Raw genomic sequence first — 16,626 nt, 5'->3', positions numbered from 1 at the left:
AAAAATGCAGGCTTGGCAAGTTCCTCCCAGCAGGCTGGCTCTATCCAGTCTCCCTTCGCCCCAGATTCTTCACCTGCGCGTACAACTGCACTCCCACTCAGGCCTTCCGGCTGCACAAAGCCACCTTAACAATGCCTTAGCTTGCACCACGCCCTGTCCTCCTGCACAGCATCCCAGTTATCACTGACCCTCTTGCTGGAGTCTCCCAAGGCAGAAGAATCTCCGCCATGCGCATATACTGTCATTGTAAATACATGGCAGCCAAACTCAGCAAGGCCCGCATGGCACCACGCAAGATTAATTAGCGCTCACGATGACTATAATTAGAATCGTTTATTGAGTGCTTCCTTATGTGCCAAGCGACAGCTTCTTCGGTTTTCAAGCCCTTAAATCCCAAGCTGGGAGCTGGGACCATCCTATCTCAATCGTGCGTGCATGGGCATGGGGCTCAAAACAAGGATACTAAACGTCTCCGTGCCTCTCTAGCAGCAGGCTCACCTGCGAAAGTTAAAGAATAGGAAGAAGAGGACAGAGAAGTGTTAAAGAAATATTCAGAAAGGAGGCGAGGGCGCGCACTCAGACTTCCTAGTCATCGTTACTCAGCACTTTGAGGCGGGCGAACCGCGGCATGGCCGCCCAGGTCGAAGTATACACTACACCTCTGCCCGGGCAGTCCTAGGGCTGTCCCCAGCCCTAGTCTGGAAGTATCTGACTTAAGTTTGCTCGGGACATAGCCAATGTGATTCCAGAGTGGCTCTACAGTGTGGGTGGGGGTGGAGGGGAAGCGCGGTCTTCTTCCCCTCCCCGTGCGCAATGGCAGCTAGAGGCAAGAATTCCACCGGGTGAGCGCAGGGCGGCGCCCGGGAGCCTGGAGATCCGGAAGCTACCCTAGGCGCCTGCGCTAGCTCCACCCCTGGTAAACCAAGGTTGAGCTGGGCCAGCACAGGGGCAATCCCAGAGGTGCTCAAGTAGCCTGCTCCGGCTCCGTCCCCAGGAAACTGCTCCACCTCGTGGGGGCGGGGTCTGGGCGGGGTCTGCCGAGGCGCCTTGGCCGGCGCGGGAGGCTAGGGAGCGCGTCCCCGCCGCGCGTGCCCGTCCACCCCGCCCCGCCGCGCCCCGCCCTGTCTCTATAAAGAGAAGGCCGGCGCCGCGCTCTGCTGCAAGCTCCCTTAGGCGTCTCGGATCCGTTTCCATCGGATTCTGCAGAAACTCGTGTGGTCCCTTCCTCCGACAGCCAAGATGGTGAAGCTGATCGAGAGCAAGGTACGCATGCCTGGGCGCCGCGCTCACCGGGCCGTGCGGAGAGGACGCCCTCGGTATCCCTGCCGGCGGAGCATCGCGGGGCCTGTGTGCGCCCTGGGCTCTGGAGCACGGCCTGGGGGAGGGGACTGGGAGACCCTGGAACGCCGGGTACTGGAGGTGCTCGAGCACGCAATACCTGGCTTCCCCAAGCGGCAATCTCCTGCACTCATCTTACCGCCTGCCCAAATCTGGCAGAGGTAAAATGATGGAAGAGGGTCCTCCAGTGACTCTCCTCCCACTCCCACCCCTGTCTGAATCGGGATTGGGGGTCTCTGGGAAAAGATGAATAGCCGCCACCCTTCGAGTACGCGGCGCCTTACGCCGCGCGGATGTGCAGTGCTACAGGGCTAGGCCGGAGTTTGCCTCCCTCCGTGGCCCTCCGCCTACGGGACGCGTGCGTGGTCAGTGTTCGGGGGAAGGTCCGCGTTGGGAGACCCTCGGCGGGTGCCCCAGGTGACTGCTAGAAGAGAGATCCAGGCTTCGCCCACTAGACTCCTCCTCCTGCGGCGCTGGGCGTGTTTCCGGCAGCGCTGGCTTTAGAATGACTCAGTCCCCACTGTCTGGGCCCAGGGGCCTCTCTGCCTAAGGTTTCAGTGATTCACCCACACAGTAAGTGGGCTTTGCTGGAACCGGGGCTGTCCCCTGGGAGTAGTTCAGTACAAAGTCCTGGTTCTGCCCTTTGTGGGGAAAAATACCCAAGGGAAAAACTGTTACCATATTTGAAAGTTACTGAGAACCAAAATAGCCTCCAGATTGGGAAACCCAGAGCCTGTTACACTGTAACTAGTTAGAGAATATTTGTTAAATGGAAAGTGAAGGTGCGAGGTGGGGAGGGAAGACTGTCTCCCAAGTTCAACCTTAACCTAGGGGAGCCAGTGGAAGGAAGGTCCGAGCCCCCCAGTTTTGAGCACCCGATTGGGTCTCAGTGCAGGATTTTTGCTCAGAATCCACTCACTGGTAGTCGTTTTAATCCCAACGCTCTGTTGGGCCCTTACTGTTTAAACTATCCTACTTATGGCACCCTTGCCATTCCAGTAGGAAAGCTGTACATTGGTGACAGGTAACCGGTTATTCGTAAAGGGCTTGGGCCCCAAAAGCCAATTAAGAAGGCCTTAATCCGAGGCGCCCCCAGTCAGAGGTTAGCTAAGGTTCATCTGATGGGATTCAGTTGGTTGATTTAGCCCTGCAGAGTATCAGTGTTTCTGAGGACCCCCGGGGAGGGGGAGGGGTCTGTCTCCAGACAGTGGAAGAATAGGCTGTGGTGTATTGAAGAAGAAATCAACAGCTGGTTTCCTTTGTTTATTTATTTGTTAGAATAAAACTCCTATTTAACTACACACGAGGCACTTCACTCAGTGCTTCACAGACCACTGTGTTAGATCAGGGTGTCGGTTCCTGCTAATAATCACTAGCACTCATGAGGCTGAGGCAGGAGGATCACCACAGGCTTGGGTTACAGAGTGAGAACGTGTCTCAAAGCAAAGAACACTTTGTCTTGTCTTATTACCTCTGGGCTGTTGTTTGGGGCTTTCTCTTTTGGTTTACATTCATTTATATAGGCGGAGCCTGTTCTTGAGGTCAGAGGACAGCTCACAGTTGGTTCGCTTCTGCCTTGTGGGTCATGAGTATTGAACTCAGTTCCTTGGTCTTGGTTGCAAGCACCTTAATCTGCTGAGCCGCCTTGCCATCCCCTGAGCTGGGTGTGTTTGAGAAGGCATCTCTTCCTATCTGCTCCAGCTGAGTTGTTTTGTCTCCAGATTATCGGTGTCCGTGGTGGAGACGGTTACCAATTGTGGTTGTTAGGTTCTGGGGCTAAAAACTGTAATTTGCTTTTTCCTGGACCATTTTGAATACTCTTCAAGCCAATACTTGAAGCAAGTTTACACATCCGAAGAGGAGAACTTGTTAGTAAAGTCAGCACGTCCTTGCCTCTAACTCCTGTCACTGAAGCCAGAAGTTAGGGGTTGAGAGGCACTTTCAGTGTTCTACGTAGTTTTGCTCACATCTGAGCTGTTTCAGACAACTCATAATTAGGTTTTGTTTTGAGTGTCCATGTGTATGTTTTAACATTACAGTGTTGTATATATTTAGTTTTTCTTTGTTGGACCAGATCTAATATGATCCTTAGTTTATCTTAGTTTTTGGTAACTAATTTGGCCAACATTTTTTTTTCCTGAAGGAAATGTTGGCTTCAGATGTAGCTGTTCCTGTTGTTTTACTCATCTTTGCTGCCCCGGTTTGGGTTTTGGTCCTCACCAAGTGACTGATGGTGGTTTGCATGGGTCCCTGGTAGCTAGAATGTTAGGTTCCTAAGGTTACAGCATCAAGGCTTTTAGTGAATAATTCAAGGAAGTTGGTAGTGAGGGATTTTTTTAAAAAATCATTTTTACTGGGAATTTCATGTGACGGGTGTTACTTAAGCAACACAACCAAAGAATAGTTCTTTCTTGAGGAACTAAAACTTGGAGTCATCTAAGCAGTAAGTTTGGATCCATTGGGCCTGAAGGCAAAAGTTGATAAGCAGTATTGTCCCGTCTCTAGACACCTTGTTTAAGGCACACGGGGTGGGGTGGGGGGCCTCTGAAGAGCTGGGTAAGCGTGCTTCCTACCCTTGATAACCCATGGCTCCAGCTCTGGGGGATCTCATCACACACACACACAAATCCTAAAACAACACACAGACAGGTGCGGTGTGGCACCTGCCTGAGCAGAGGCAGGTGGATCCCTGTGAGTTCGAGGCCAGCCTGCTCTACAAAGCCAGTCCAGGACAGCCAAGGCTACACAGAGAAAACCCTGTCTTGAAAAACAACAAAAGACAACTCACACAAAATGCTATGCTGATAGTGACCTCCAGATTAGAGCTCTCTAGAGCTCCCTCTCTTGGGCTACACCGCGTGGGGTCAGGGATCCCGCCCACCTCCCACTCCACCCCTCAACTCCCCCAGCCCCCCCCCACCCCCCCTCACTCTAGACAGTGTTGCCTTTGTTTCCCCTTTTGTTAAGTAACTTGGGACTTTTCCATTGCTTAACTGTGCCTTGCGAGACTTCTTCCATTTTTGAGGCTTCTTTCACCATCCCCTAAGAACCCAGTGTCTAAGCTAGAGAGATGGCTCAGAGGTAAGAGCACTGTCTGCTCTTCCGGAGGTCCTGAGTTCAATTCCCAGCAACCACATGGTGGCTCACAGCCATCTGTAATGTGATCTGGTGCCCTCTTCTGGTGTGCATAAAGACAGTGTACTCAGATACATAAAATAAATAAAGCTTTGAAAAAAAATGGAACTTAAAAAAAAAAAAAGAACCCAGTGTCTTAACATAGAACTGATTTTTGACGTGAAAACATTTTTTTTTTTTTTTTTTTTTTGCCACAAATGCCCATTTTCCTTTCTTTTGCTTAGTGTAAATGTTAATCATGTGCTAAGGATGGTATTCAAAAGTAAAGCACTTGTCTAGAGAGTGCAAGGCCCTGGGTCCACACACCATCCCCTACTCCCAGATTGATCAGTTCACAATAGTTTGTAAGGTTTTCCTGGAGTCATGAAGACCGGGTACACTCTCCTTATTATATTTCCTTTCATCTTGTGCAGTATAAACAGCACTGTGTATAAGGTCCCCTCAAGCCACTCTTCTTGGTTGCTTCGGATAAAGAGTAGGGACCTCAAAGCAGAACTTTAGTTGATGCTTGATAACTCTTTTCTGCTCGTTTTTGTGTTTGCTGGAGACAGGGGGGGTGGGGGGTGATGTCACTGGCTGGGCTGGAACTGGTCAGTGTAGCCCAGGTTAGCCACCAGCACCCCAGCATCCGCTTACCCAAGTGAGCGCTTGGGTTGTTCAAAGGCATGGTGGCTCCTGGCTCCGTCTTCCTCTGCAAAGTGAAAGTGTGTAACACAGGTGTGACCTTCTCCTTCCTCAGGAAGCTTTCCAGGAAGCCCTGGCCACTGCCGGAGACAAGCTTATAGTTGTGGACTTTTCTGCCACGTGGTGTGGACCTTGCAAAATGATCAAGCCCTTCTTTCATGTGAGTATAAGGGCTCCGGGCATTGACTCTGGCCCATGGTCACAAGCTAGCAGAAAAGGATTGATAGTGAACAGATGTGGGGGGGGGGTTTCTTTCCTGTGTCATTTGGCCTAAAAGTAGCATTAACAGCACACATGATATAGTTACTGAGTACAGCTTTAGGAGCTTTTGTTGTCATCTTAAGTAACTCTGGGTTTCCTTGTTTTGTTTTGTTTTTTCTCTTTTCCTCCCCATTTGCTACCAAGGCCCAGTGTGAAATTCAGGCCTCAAAGTTATGGTGCCAAATGATTTTACCCTTGGGAAACCTTCACTCAGAGGCAACCATGTCCCTGATGCTCACCTAGTCTCTTAAGTTAACTTTTTAGACCTGAACATTGAGATTTCTCAGCTCAGCTGAAAAGGGGACTCATGGCTTGTCATGCAGGTCTGATGTCCTGCGTGTGATCCTCAAAACCCACACCGGAAAGAGAGAACCAACTCCCAAAAGTTGTCCCTCTGACTTCCATGTGCGTGTTATGGCACAGGTACACATATACAGTAACAATAATGCATAATACATATAAATACTTTTTTTACATCTTTAATTAGTGTATGACGTGGGAGAGATGGCTCAGTGGTTAAGAACACTGGCTGCTCTTCCAGGGGACTTGGGCTTAGTTCCCAGCACCCACATGGAGGGTCACAACCTCCTATATATAACTCTAGTTCCAGGACGTTCGGCACCCTCTTCTGGCTTCTGCAGGTACCAGGCACACATGGAACACAAAATACGCATATGCATAAAATACAACTGAATGAATCTTTATTTAACTTCTTTTATATTTCCTTTGAAGAAGCTGAGCTGTGTTGACTGCCGTTTATCCACTTCTAACGCTTTTTTTTCTTTTTCTTTTCTTTTCTTTTCTTTTTTTTTTTTTTTTTTTTTTTTTTTTGGTTTATTTTAAATTTTCTAGTCCCTCTGTGAAAAGTATTCCAATGTGGTGTTTCTTGAAGTAGATGTGGATGACTGCCAGGTACGTAGTGAGAAATTGGATGCTGCCAGATGCCTCACAGTGGCCTGTCCTCTGGAGGCCACCCTATTCTTTAAAGTAAAACGTCCAGTAATGCTAGAAGTGGGACTCTGTCTGAGAAGAACGGGCCATGTGCCAGTTAAGGGTTTACTCCTAGATGCTAGGACCTATGTATGGTACATCCTAAGTTGAGCATCTAAGTGCTGCCTCTCAAGATGAAGAAGGCCTTTGTGGCACGTAAGCCTGCATTCTACCCCTGCCCCACCCCCACTCCACCTCCCCTTCCTGAGATGATCAGTGGGTGTAAGGTAACTTCAGCTCTTGATAGATTGAGTGGATCGTGAAATTGCGAGGCCACTTTTGAGATGCTCTGAGCCTCTCTCGGTGTGGGAGCTGTATTCACTGGCTTGTTCTTAGAAGAGTATCTTAATTCTCATTCTTGGTTTGAATCGGTGAAAAAGCCCAGACAGCAAACGAGCCTTGGTGCCTTAGAGAGCAGGGAGGACGTAAGAGGAGATTTCAGTCCTGGTTCGGTTTTAATAGGTTTTGTTTGTTGTTGTGCGCTCCGTTCTGTTCTGTGTACTTCCCACGTATTTGTATCTTTAGCCCCCACCTCACCCGCCCCCCATACTGAAACTGGCCCTGTTTTACAGATGGGAAGGCTGAAGCGGAGAAAAGTCCTTGGAGTTGCATAGAGCCCCTGGCAAGAGCCAGTATTTAAAACAAGGCAGCATGGCTCCTGCCCTTGCTCCTGCTCACCCCACCATCCACACACCCGTTAGAGGCATAGGCCAGGTTCTTAGCATAAGGCCTTTTCCTCTCACGTGACCACTGGGCTGGAAAGGCCTGCTTGGATGGAGCACCAGGCTCCTTAAGGATGAGTGCTTGAGTACTGGTACTTGCCCTGTGGAGCAGGAAGAAGTAGGGACTGGGGTGACAGCTGAGCCAATAACCTGGACTCCAGTACTGGCGCACTGGCCTCTGCTTTACAGTAATCTTCCTCAACCCTGTTCTCTGTCTAGAATCAGATCTCCATACCTAGCCATGGGCTTGGCAAAGCTTCCAGAGGGTCACGTGAAGTGTGCAGTGGTCCTCCTCCAACACCAGCTCCCACCATCTCCAGTGTGGTGTTTTCTCGACACACTCTGGCCTGTCTTCACATGTGCTGTCTCCTCTCCCTGCCTCGCCTTTCCTACCTGACTGAACCCTAGTCACAAGTGTCGCTTCTTTTCGTCTCCCAGCTCCATTTAGCCCTCGCATGCTGCACTCGGTCTGTTTCCTCTCCTCAGTATTCACACGATGACCTTTGCTTGCCCTTCTTCCTTCTGAGCTTACAGTGGTAAGGCATGGCTCCCGTGCCCGTGCTGCTGGCTGCCTGTCCCTTATCAACAGTAGGGGCTTACTTGAGTTACCTCTCCGTGCCTTACTTTTGTCCTCTAAATGGCAGTATTGTCCCACGTCACAAATAAGGTGGTTATCCAGGTTGAGCAAGACCATAATTATGAAGCCTTTGGAGTGCCTGGCTCCTAAATATTTGGTGAAGCGTGGCTGCATCCAACATCCAAAGTGCTCTGAAATCCAGTTTTGAATGCTGGCATCTTGGACCAAACAGTAAAGTCTGCAAATGTTGCTAAGTCTAGAAACCCAGAAGCACACTTGGGCCCAAGCATGTTGACTAAGGGCTACTCAGTTGTCATTAGTCTTTGTAAAATGGCTAAGGGAAGCTACTCTTCTAATAAGTGTCTAAAGTTGGGGAGGAGAGCGAGAGTCTAACTTGCTTGTGGGAACAAGGAAATTCATAATTCTGTTTCCACGAACTTAGTCTGTCCGTTGCTCCCCATCCCCACCCTCCTCGTATGTGGCAGCGGTTCTGCGTGAGTCATGAGACCATCAGAAAATGCGTATTTACATTAAGATTCATATCAGTAAAATTACAGTTAGGAAGTAGCAACGAAAGTAATTTTATGGTTGGGAGTCACTGCAACATGAGGAGCTGCACTGAAAAAAGGCTGCAGCACTAGGAAGGTGTCTATACCACTGGCATGTAGTCACTTAGCCCAGGGGACATTTACCCCTGACTTAGATCAGTCAATCCTGTCAGATAGTTAATTACACAGTCACTGAAGTCTAGTGGGCCCTTCTGCATGTGTTACAGCTAGAACTGCCCACGATAACTGTGAGAGTGGGTTTTAATACCCACTTGTGAACTCTGCCAAAACGTGATTTTTTTTTTTTTTAAAAAGCAGGAAGTAGAGCTATGACCCCGAGTTAAATGAGGGCGATGATGAAAGAAACTTGGGTTCAAGAGCGGTGTGCATGAGCGTGTGGTGGCTCACTCCCGCACTCACAGCCCAGACTACAGAGGGAGGTTCTTAAAGCAGAAGAACACTCTGGAATCTTTCAGATCCCTCTGAAAGTAAACACTGCAGCAGGCCATAGAGATTAGCTGAGCAGAGTAGTGGCCTGGAATGACACGGGAACGGTCACCAGACTTTACCTAAGTCCCTAAAAACCTTAATAGATGGCAGTGCTGTTGTGTCCATGTACTTGGCACAGTTAAAACATCAGTATTCCCAGCCTGCAGCGGGTATATTTGGGAAATGTATGGTAATGCTTTGAAATAGTACAGACAGGAAAAATCTTGAGATAATGTTTTTCAAAAGAAGGGGGCTGGGGAGCATTGGTAAGTCGTGTGCAAATATATTCAGCTACATTAATTAAAGCATTGTTTTAAGCCACTATTTAACTATATGTTACTGATTAACCATTTCGAGTTAAGCCGTTGCTGGTCTATCTTGTTCTCCATTGCTGCATAAATGAGAAGATAACGCTTGTAGCAAACACTGGACACACGGGAACACTAGGCACTGTGAACCAGTCTTCTCTCACCGCTGAGCAGAGAGACTGCAGAGAGGAGGCCTCCTTAGGTGGGGTATATGAGGTCTGCTCTGGATGGGCAGGGCTAGTGGCTTTGATGGCCTGAGAGTCATGAGACACAGTCAGGAGTTCTGCTTACAAGTTTGATGAGTGGGAGGGGCAGATTAGTGTGCAAAGACATTCATATGTGAGGACTGAGTAAACATTAGGGAAAAACACCATTTCCATGTCATATTGAATTATTTGAAGTATGGTTCAGACAGGGCTGGAGCGATGGCTCTGGTTAGGAGCCCAAACGCCGAGGCTCCACATCGGGTAGCTCACTACAACTCCTGGTCTAGGGAATCTGACATCCTGTGGGTATATACACATTGCCTTAGTTTAGCTCTCTTTATCTGTGGCGAAACACATGACCAAAGCAACTTGAAAAGGAAGGGTTTGTTTTGCTTGCACTTCCAGGCCCCACTCCACCACAGAGGAAAGTCAAGGCAAGGAAGCTGGAGGCTGGAGATGATACAGAGGGCATAGAGGAGCACAGCTTCCTGCCTTGCTCAGCCTGCTTTGTTATAGCACCCAGGACCACCAGCCTGGGCCCTCAGATAACTGTAGCTTATACTAAGTTGATATAACACAAATAAACTAGACAGAACACACATAAATAAAAATAATTCATAGGTCTTTAACAAAGTATTGTTATGTATACAGTGGCTACTGAACTGTGCCAAAAAAGGTAGGGCGCTTGAGTGTATTTCTTATTGAAAGTCCATATCTGCAGATGTACTTGTGTGTGGGGGGGGAGAGATAGTGTCTAAAGGAGGGTGTGCAAACGTTTAGGTGCGTCAGTGATAAAACTGGTAAAGAATGGGTAGCTTCTAGCTCCTCCTCATGAGGCAGATTGTAGGATTTTCTGCAACCCAGCAGTTCTATTTTATATTTTAGAACCCCAGATACTTGATATATGTACTTATTCACAAGTATACATACATAAGCTGGAAATGATCTAAAAGTCCAGGAAGAGGAGTTAAATTGTGAAATAAAATGCCATGCCACCTTTAAAAAAGTCACTTTGACACACCAAAATGAGAAAAGTGTTGTACGTGTGTGTGTGTGGTTTTTTTTTTTTAAGATAGAGTCATCTTCTGTGTAAGTATTGCTCACAGGCATCCATGTGTACTGTGACGGTATGCTTGGTGCCTGTGGCAGGCAGAAAGGGGCATTGGATCCCCAGGAACTAAAGCTACAGGTGATTGAGAATCACTGTGTGCATGAAACCGCATTCCTCTGCAAGAGCAGCCAGTACATTTAACTGCCAAGCCATCTCTCCAAACCCCATAAGAAAATTCCTAATACTTTAAGTAAAAATGTACTATTTGGAGACTTGGTTGCAGTTTTAAAAATAAATGTATGAGCATAGACACTTAAGACTCTATCTTATTAATGCCCCCTTTTTCAGTGTCTGTGATTTGTTGGTTTGTTTGTTTTGGAGACAAGAGTCTCAGAGCCCAATCTGGCTGAGGATGGCCTTGGCCTTCTCATGCCCCTGCCTCCACTTCTGGAGTGCTGTGATTGCAGGTTTATACCATCATGCTTGGCTAAAGGTAACTTCTGGCTTGTAATTGAAAGTGTGGCCCTGAGCTCAGCATTGTGATGTGCAGCATACCTGTAATCCCAACACTCAGGAAGCTGAGGCAGGAGGATCATGAATGGAAGCTGTTAGGACAGCCTAAATTTGTCCCTGAGCCTGGGACAAATGGCTAACTGGTGGCTACTTAACATCAAAGCAGACCTGACTGACAGGTTCTACCAGCATCCCTCTGTCTCTACCTGTTAGAAGGGAAAGCTGGCATACCCCACCCCCTACCCTAAACTTCTCCAGTCCACTGACTGGCTGCTCTTCCCCCAGCCACCCTTCCCTATATAATCCAGCCATTCTGGTTACTCTGTCCTTTGGTGTACCCTTCACCCTTCCGGCCTCTTGGTCTCCCCAACTCCTGGCTCTCTCCCCCTTTTCACATGGCCACACTCAAGAGTCATGCTCACTCTGGACTCTCCCAGATGTCTCTGCCTCTGATTATGTTCCCCCCTTTATCTACAGTAAACCTCCTCCCATACCTAGGAGCAGTCATGTTTTTTAATTTCTTTCATTCGCGGGCCAGACTTGGCGATATGGCAAGATCCTAACCACAGAGGGTTAGGAATGTTGCTTAGTTACAGTGTTTACCTAGCATATGCAGTGCACTAGCCTCCAACCCTTACAGTCATCATCTGTATATTCCCTGCTCCCTTAATAAAATTGGGGGTGGGGGGAAACTAGCAAAAAGCCAGGACCTGTTAATTCTGAGGAGCAGAGAGTATGCCGTTCCCTCTTGGTTCTAAGCTGTTCAAGAACATAATCTAAGAATTAAACAGCACAGTGAATGGCTGCTGCCTTAGCTAATCCCAGTAGCATTCTTTTTGTTGGTGCCCGTCTGTGGAGGGAGACGTCAGTACAAGTGTTTAATTGAGAATGCAACCCAGTGGGCTTTTCTGTTGCTGTTGTAATGATGTGCTCAAAAGGTTCTGAGGCTGAGGTTTGGGATCTATACTGGAATTTTCCATCTATGTTTAATGTTCGTGTTCTTTTCCTCACTCTCTCCCTTCCCCTACACCTCAGGATGTTGCTGCAGACTGTGAAGTCAAATGCATGCCAACCTTCCAGTTTTATAAAAAGGGTCAAAAGGTATGTATGGCTGACTTTTAAGACCAACCGCCACATGCAGCCAGATCTAGTGACGCACACCTTTGATCCCAGCATTTGGCAGAGGCAGACACAGATGGATCTCTGAGTTTTAGGACAACCAGGGCTACACAGAGAAACCGTGTCTTTTTAAAAAAAGGGGGGAAAAAACTGGGCTGGGTGTTGTGGTACACATTTATTATCCAGCACTTTGGAAGTAACCTGGAAGGTTGCTGAAAGAGTGCAAGTCAGCATAGGCTGGAGTAATAAGACCTTGTTTCGAAAGAAAAATAATTAATAATAATAATAATAATAATAATAACCAAGTGGGCAAAAAATATACGGTGTAAACACAGAAATAGCTGAAGTGACTCAGATGGGTGGCACCATTTTATGTCTCATGACTATATAGAGCCTAATGTGCTCTTGCATACTTGTATTCCAGAGCTTAGGAGGCCAAAGCAGGATGGTTGCTAGCCTGGGATACAGTTCACTTGCTAGCTAGCCTCTAGGTTACAAAGGGAGACCACGCCTCAAAACCAGAAATAACACTTCAGCAAAAGACTGTATAGTGTACATTCAGAAAGCGTTGAAGTGACTTCCACACAGAAGTGTTTCAGCACAGGGTACATTCAAGATGGCAGGACTGCTGTGATACTGTAAAAGCTCAGCACTTTGAAGGTGCAGGAAAAGACCTTCTCTCCGGAAAAAAAAAAAAAAAAAAACAATGCCTTCTTCCTGGACCTTAATACATAATGTGGTGCCTAATTGAAAGTTAGTCTCTGGTGAAGACCAGTGACTAAGTCTCCACAGCTAGTTCATTATGTACCACATAGCATACTTTCTTAGACTGTTTGTTCTTATCAAGAGGTATTTATTTTGGGGGGAGAATTGCACTGAAGTCCTTTGGGTTTTCTCCAAATTTCTTTATTTTTGCTATTAGTTTTGTCCTTTGGTTTGAGTCTTTGTTTTTAAAAACTTACTCAAGAGAGTTTAAATAAAAGCTCCCCCCCATTCTTTGTTTTCTCCAGGATTGAAGCTTCTGTACACTGCTAATGCCCATTTTTTGTCTCTTAACAGGTGGGTGAATTCTCTGGCGCTAACAAGGAAAAGCTTGAGGCCACTATTCTTGAGTTTGCCTAATCAGGCCCTGGAAAGCCTAACCAGCCAGCAGCTGTTTAAATCCTGTAACTTTTTTAATTTGCAAAAAAACTATGAAGTGTGGAGAGTCTATACCCAACTGCCATCTGATTATAAATGACAATAAAATATTAATTCTACCCTTTTTAAAACTGTCTGGTGTCTTTTAATATAAATGAGAAATGGCCTGATTTAGCCCCAATAACATTTAGCCCCTGGGCAGAGGGTGGGGGTTTAAGATTAAAAAGATAGCTGGAGAGATGGCTCAGTAGTTAAGAGCACTGGCTGTTCTTGTAAAGGACCCGAGTTTACTTCCCAGCACCCATATGGCAACTAAACACTTATTACTCTAGCTCCAGGAGATCTGATGTCCTCTGCTGGTGACATAGAAGATACTAGCAAGTTAACAGACATACTGTGTGGTCCAGACCATGAGTGTGACAGGTGGTATACTGTGTGGTCCAGACTATGAAGGTGACAGATGGTTCACTTGTGATGAAACTATTGGATATGAGATTTCTGTGCCAATGGTTACAGTTAGCTACTAATACCCTGATGTTGAGAATTAGAAGTTCTCCATGATCTGGGCAGTGGTGGTGCATACCTGTAGTCCCAAAGGAAGCAGGTGGATGTCTGAGTTCGAGGCAACCTGGTCTACAACATGAGTTCTAGAACAGCCAGAGCTAAAACAAACCCTGTCTTGAAATACAAAAAAAAAAAAAAAAAAAAGTTCTCCATGGTCCACCCCAGGGCTCCAAACCTTCCCATGGGGACTTTTTGTTTTTAACGTTAAGAAATTGAAGATCTGAAAAGCAACCCCTACAAGATTGACTTTTCCATTAAAAAGTGAGTAGTGTCAAAAGAACAGAACCACCAGCTTTGTCAACTAGGCAGTAAAGCACTACAGCATGTCTCTATTGTCCATCACTGAATACACTGGTAGAAACTTTGAGATTTAAAAAAAAAAAAATGCCAGGCATGGTGGCACATGCCTTTGATCCCAGCACTTGGGAGGCAGAAGCAGGTGGATCACTGTAAATTCGAGGCCAACGTGGTCTACAAAGTGAGTCCGGGACAGCTAGGCCTACACAGAGAAACCCTGTCTCAAAAGCAAACAAACAGTAACTCCTTTTATTTTCTCTGTTTAAAATCAAACAGAAAGCAAACATCAACTCTGTTATACACTTAACAGTCATCAAAGTACATTATTTGTTCAAAAAAAGGACTAAACTTTACAGGATCCAGGATCCAAGCACAAGTGAGAGGGAGCACACCCCTCAGAGGGCTTTCCGATGGTGCTCAGGAGGAGCCACTTCATAATCGCTGCACTGAGCAAAGTTGCAGAATTCTTCTCCAGGTACTTGAGGAAATCATGTTGCTAGTGCAGTAATAAAGCAAGCTTTTCTCATCCCGAGGTGTATAGGCCAACATCACTCCAGTTTGCACAGATAAGCTCAGTGAATGTGACACTCCATACGGCGCTCCATAAACCTGGGACATGGATGTATCGGGGTCGTCTGAGAATGTCAGCATACTGTGGTCTCTAACCTGCAGAGTAGCTGAGTGCCCAGCATCACAGTGAAGTACTCCTCTATCTCTGCCACAACCTCATTAACAGCATATGCCTTATTATCTGTATTTCCTCGAGATTTCTTATGATTTGCATAATCCTCCAAAATGGAGTCCACAGTCTTCTTAGCACGAAGATTTTAAAAAACTGGTTTTGTCTGGTGATCAAGCCCCAGTCGTCCACAAGCCATGCTCCAGCTCTGCAGGAATCCTTAATTTAACTTCAACTCTGTTCATGAATGTCTCTTCATTTTCAACTGTAGAATCTACCCAGGCTCTTTTCTTCCTAAGAGGCCGAGGCGTCTCACTGGTCCTGCCACCATCTCCACTAACAGGTGTTTTCTTCATGTTCTTTTTTTATTTTTCACTTCAACATTTTTGTGTTGCAGATCAGATGTCTTCTTTCCTGGAGCAGCCCCTCTCATCTGCATATCGTTCCTGATTGGCCTTTTGAAGTTCTCGCTGTTTCTGCAAGTTGGTGTCCACGTATTTCAGAACTCTGCTTTCTGGAACCCATTCATTCCAATTTTTATTCCAAACTCTGTAATGGGTAATGTATTTCACTTGTTTGTCCTTTATGGCAACCCTTACACACTTTGCTTCATAAAGAAGAGGCCATGAAAGTACAGCACTCTCTTGCCCTCCTGGAAATTTAGACTTCAGATCCTGCTTGGGCGCCATTTATAAGTGATTCGCCGCTGCCTCCTTCTCCTCCTCCTCTTCCTCCTCTTCCTACCGTTCCCTACTCTCTTGAGACTGACTTTTAAAAGCCTGGTTTAAGGTGGGTGTGTTGGTACATGCCTGTGACCCCAATACTTGGGGAGGTGGAGTCAGAAGGATGGAGTTCAAAGTCCTCAGCTACACAGCAAGTTCCAGGCTGGTCTGGGTATCATGAAACGAGAGAGCAAGGGAAATGGAAACTACCTGAAGAAACAATGTTCAGGTTGATAATGAAAGCCATGGAATTCTCAGCCATATGCGAGGCATCCCACTAAATCTTTGCAATAATAAATGATTTTGGTATAAAAGCTATAGTTCCCAGTCACCAAGTGAAGACAGGCAAACACACACACAAGATTAAGTAATGCTCCCAACATTCCAACTAGTCAGTGGGTCAGCTGAGATTTGAACCAGAGAGGTGTGGCCCCGGAGTATGTCACTCTTAGCACCAATCCAAGTGTGGTGGTGATAATGACTGGCTCTGGGTCATGATGAATTTGGAATCATCATTGAGTGATTGGAGGAATGTGTCATGTCCAAGGCACTATAGGCACTAAGACCTGAGCAGACTGCTTACACAGCAGAGAAGGCAAACTTAAGGGGCCATGTGAGGTGCATTTTGTGAGGCAAAAAGAACCAGGAGACCAGCCACAGTAACAGAAGAACAGTGAGACTTGAGCAGGGTTCTGTGAGATGACCGACCTGAAACTTGATAGATTGAAAGGACTCCGGATGACAAGTGCCAGGGAGTCAGCTTTCCAGATGAGCACGCCAGGCACGAAGGGGCCAAGATGAAGAGGCGGGTGCAGAATCCATCAAAGCATGAAACAAAGATGGATGAAGTGGCACAACCCAGTCATCCCAGGCTTCACTAGAGCAGGTGATGGGATGCCATTGGAGGGTAAAAGGAAGGGTGTGATGGTGGAGGTTCATCTCAGCATGAGAAATGGAGATTAAAAAGGAAAACCAAGTGGACCCCTGCAGGTACCTAGGGCAGAGACACAGAGAGTGATGGGAGACATAGGGAGGTGCGAGGGATGGAATAAACAGGCTGAGCGCTCGGGAGAGGAGGACCCAAGAAGGTATCCTGACTTTCTGAACCAAATACCTGGGGTATTGTGTCTTGAGAGGAGGGTCAGAGCAAGCAGGTGAAAATGATGAAGTCTCTCTGGGGATGTCAAATGCTTTCAGGATGTAAATTCAGATGAAAAGGCTGGGAGGGTTGTTGGTCCTTTTGGATTTATTCTGCGGTGCAGCACTTGGCACAGAGCTAAGTC

The 16,626-nt window shown here is 46.9% G+C and overlaps 1 protein-coding gene and 1 pseudogene across 2 annotated transcripts; one reads left to right on the top strand and one right to left on the bottom strand.

Moving 5' to 3' along the window:
* Window positions 1-1,072: 1,072 nt before the first annotated feature.
* On the top strand, window positions 1,073-13,212 carry LOC127203663 (thioredoxin). 2 transcript variants are annotated; one of them, XM_051162500.1, is made up of 5 exons: window positions 1,146-1,263; window positions 5,213-5,317; window positions 6,271-6,330; window positions 11,858-11,923; window positions 13,001-13,212. In XM_051162500.1, exons 1-5 carry the CDS (start codon window positions 1,240-1,242, stop codon window positions 13,061-13,063), a joined length of 318 nt encoding a protein of 105 aa, XP_051018457.1. In that variant the 5' UTR covers window positions 1,146-1,239; the 3' UTR covers window positions 13,064-13,212. The 2 variants fall into 2 exon arrangements, with proteins under 2 accessions (XP_051018449.1, XP_051018457.1); XM_051162492.1 differs by lacking the exons at window positions 11,858-11,923; window positions 13,001-13,212 and having other exon boundaries at window positions 1,073-1,263; window positions 6,271-6,534.
* A 1,125-nt stretch (window positions 13,213-14,337) lies between these two features.
* LOC127203631 (mortality factor 4-like protein 1) lies at window positions 14,338-15,310 on the bottom strand (annotated as a pseudogene).
* Between the last annotated feature and the right edge of the window lie 1,316 nt (window positions 15,311-16,626).

This window comes from Acomys russatus, chromosome 2 (genome assembly GCF_903995435.1).
Source record: "Acomys russatus chromosome 2, mAcoRus1.1, whole genome shotgun sequence".
NCBI lineage: Eukaryota > Metazoa > Chordata > Mammalia > Rodentia > Muridae > Acomys > Acomys russatus.
The sequence above is the reverse complement of the archived record's forward strand: the minus strand, read 5'-3'. Positions and strand labels throughout refer to the sequence as shown.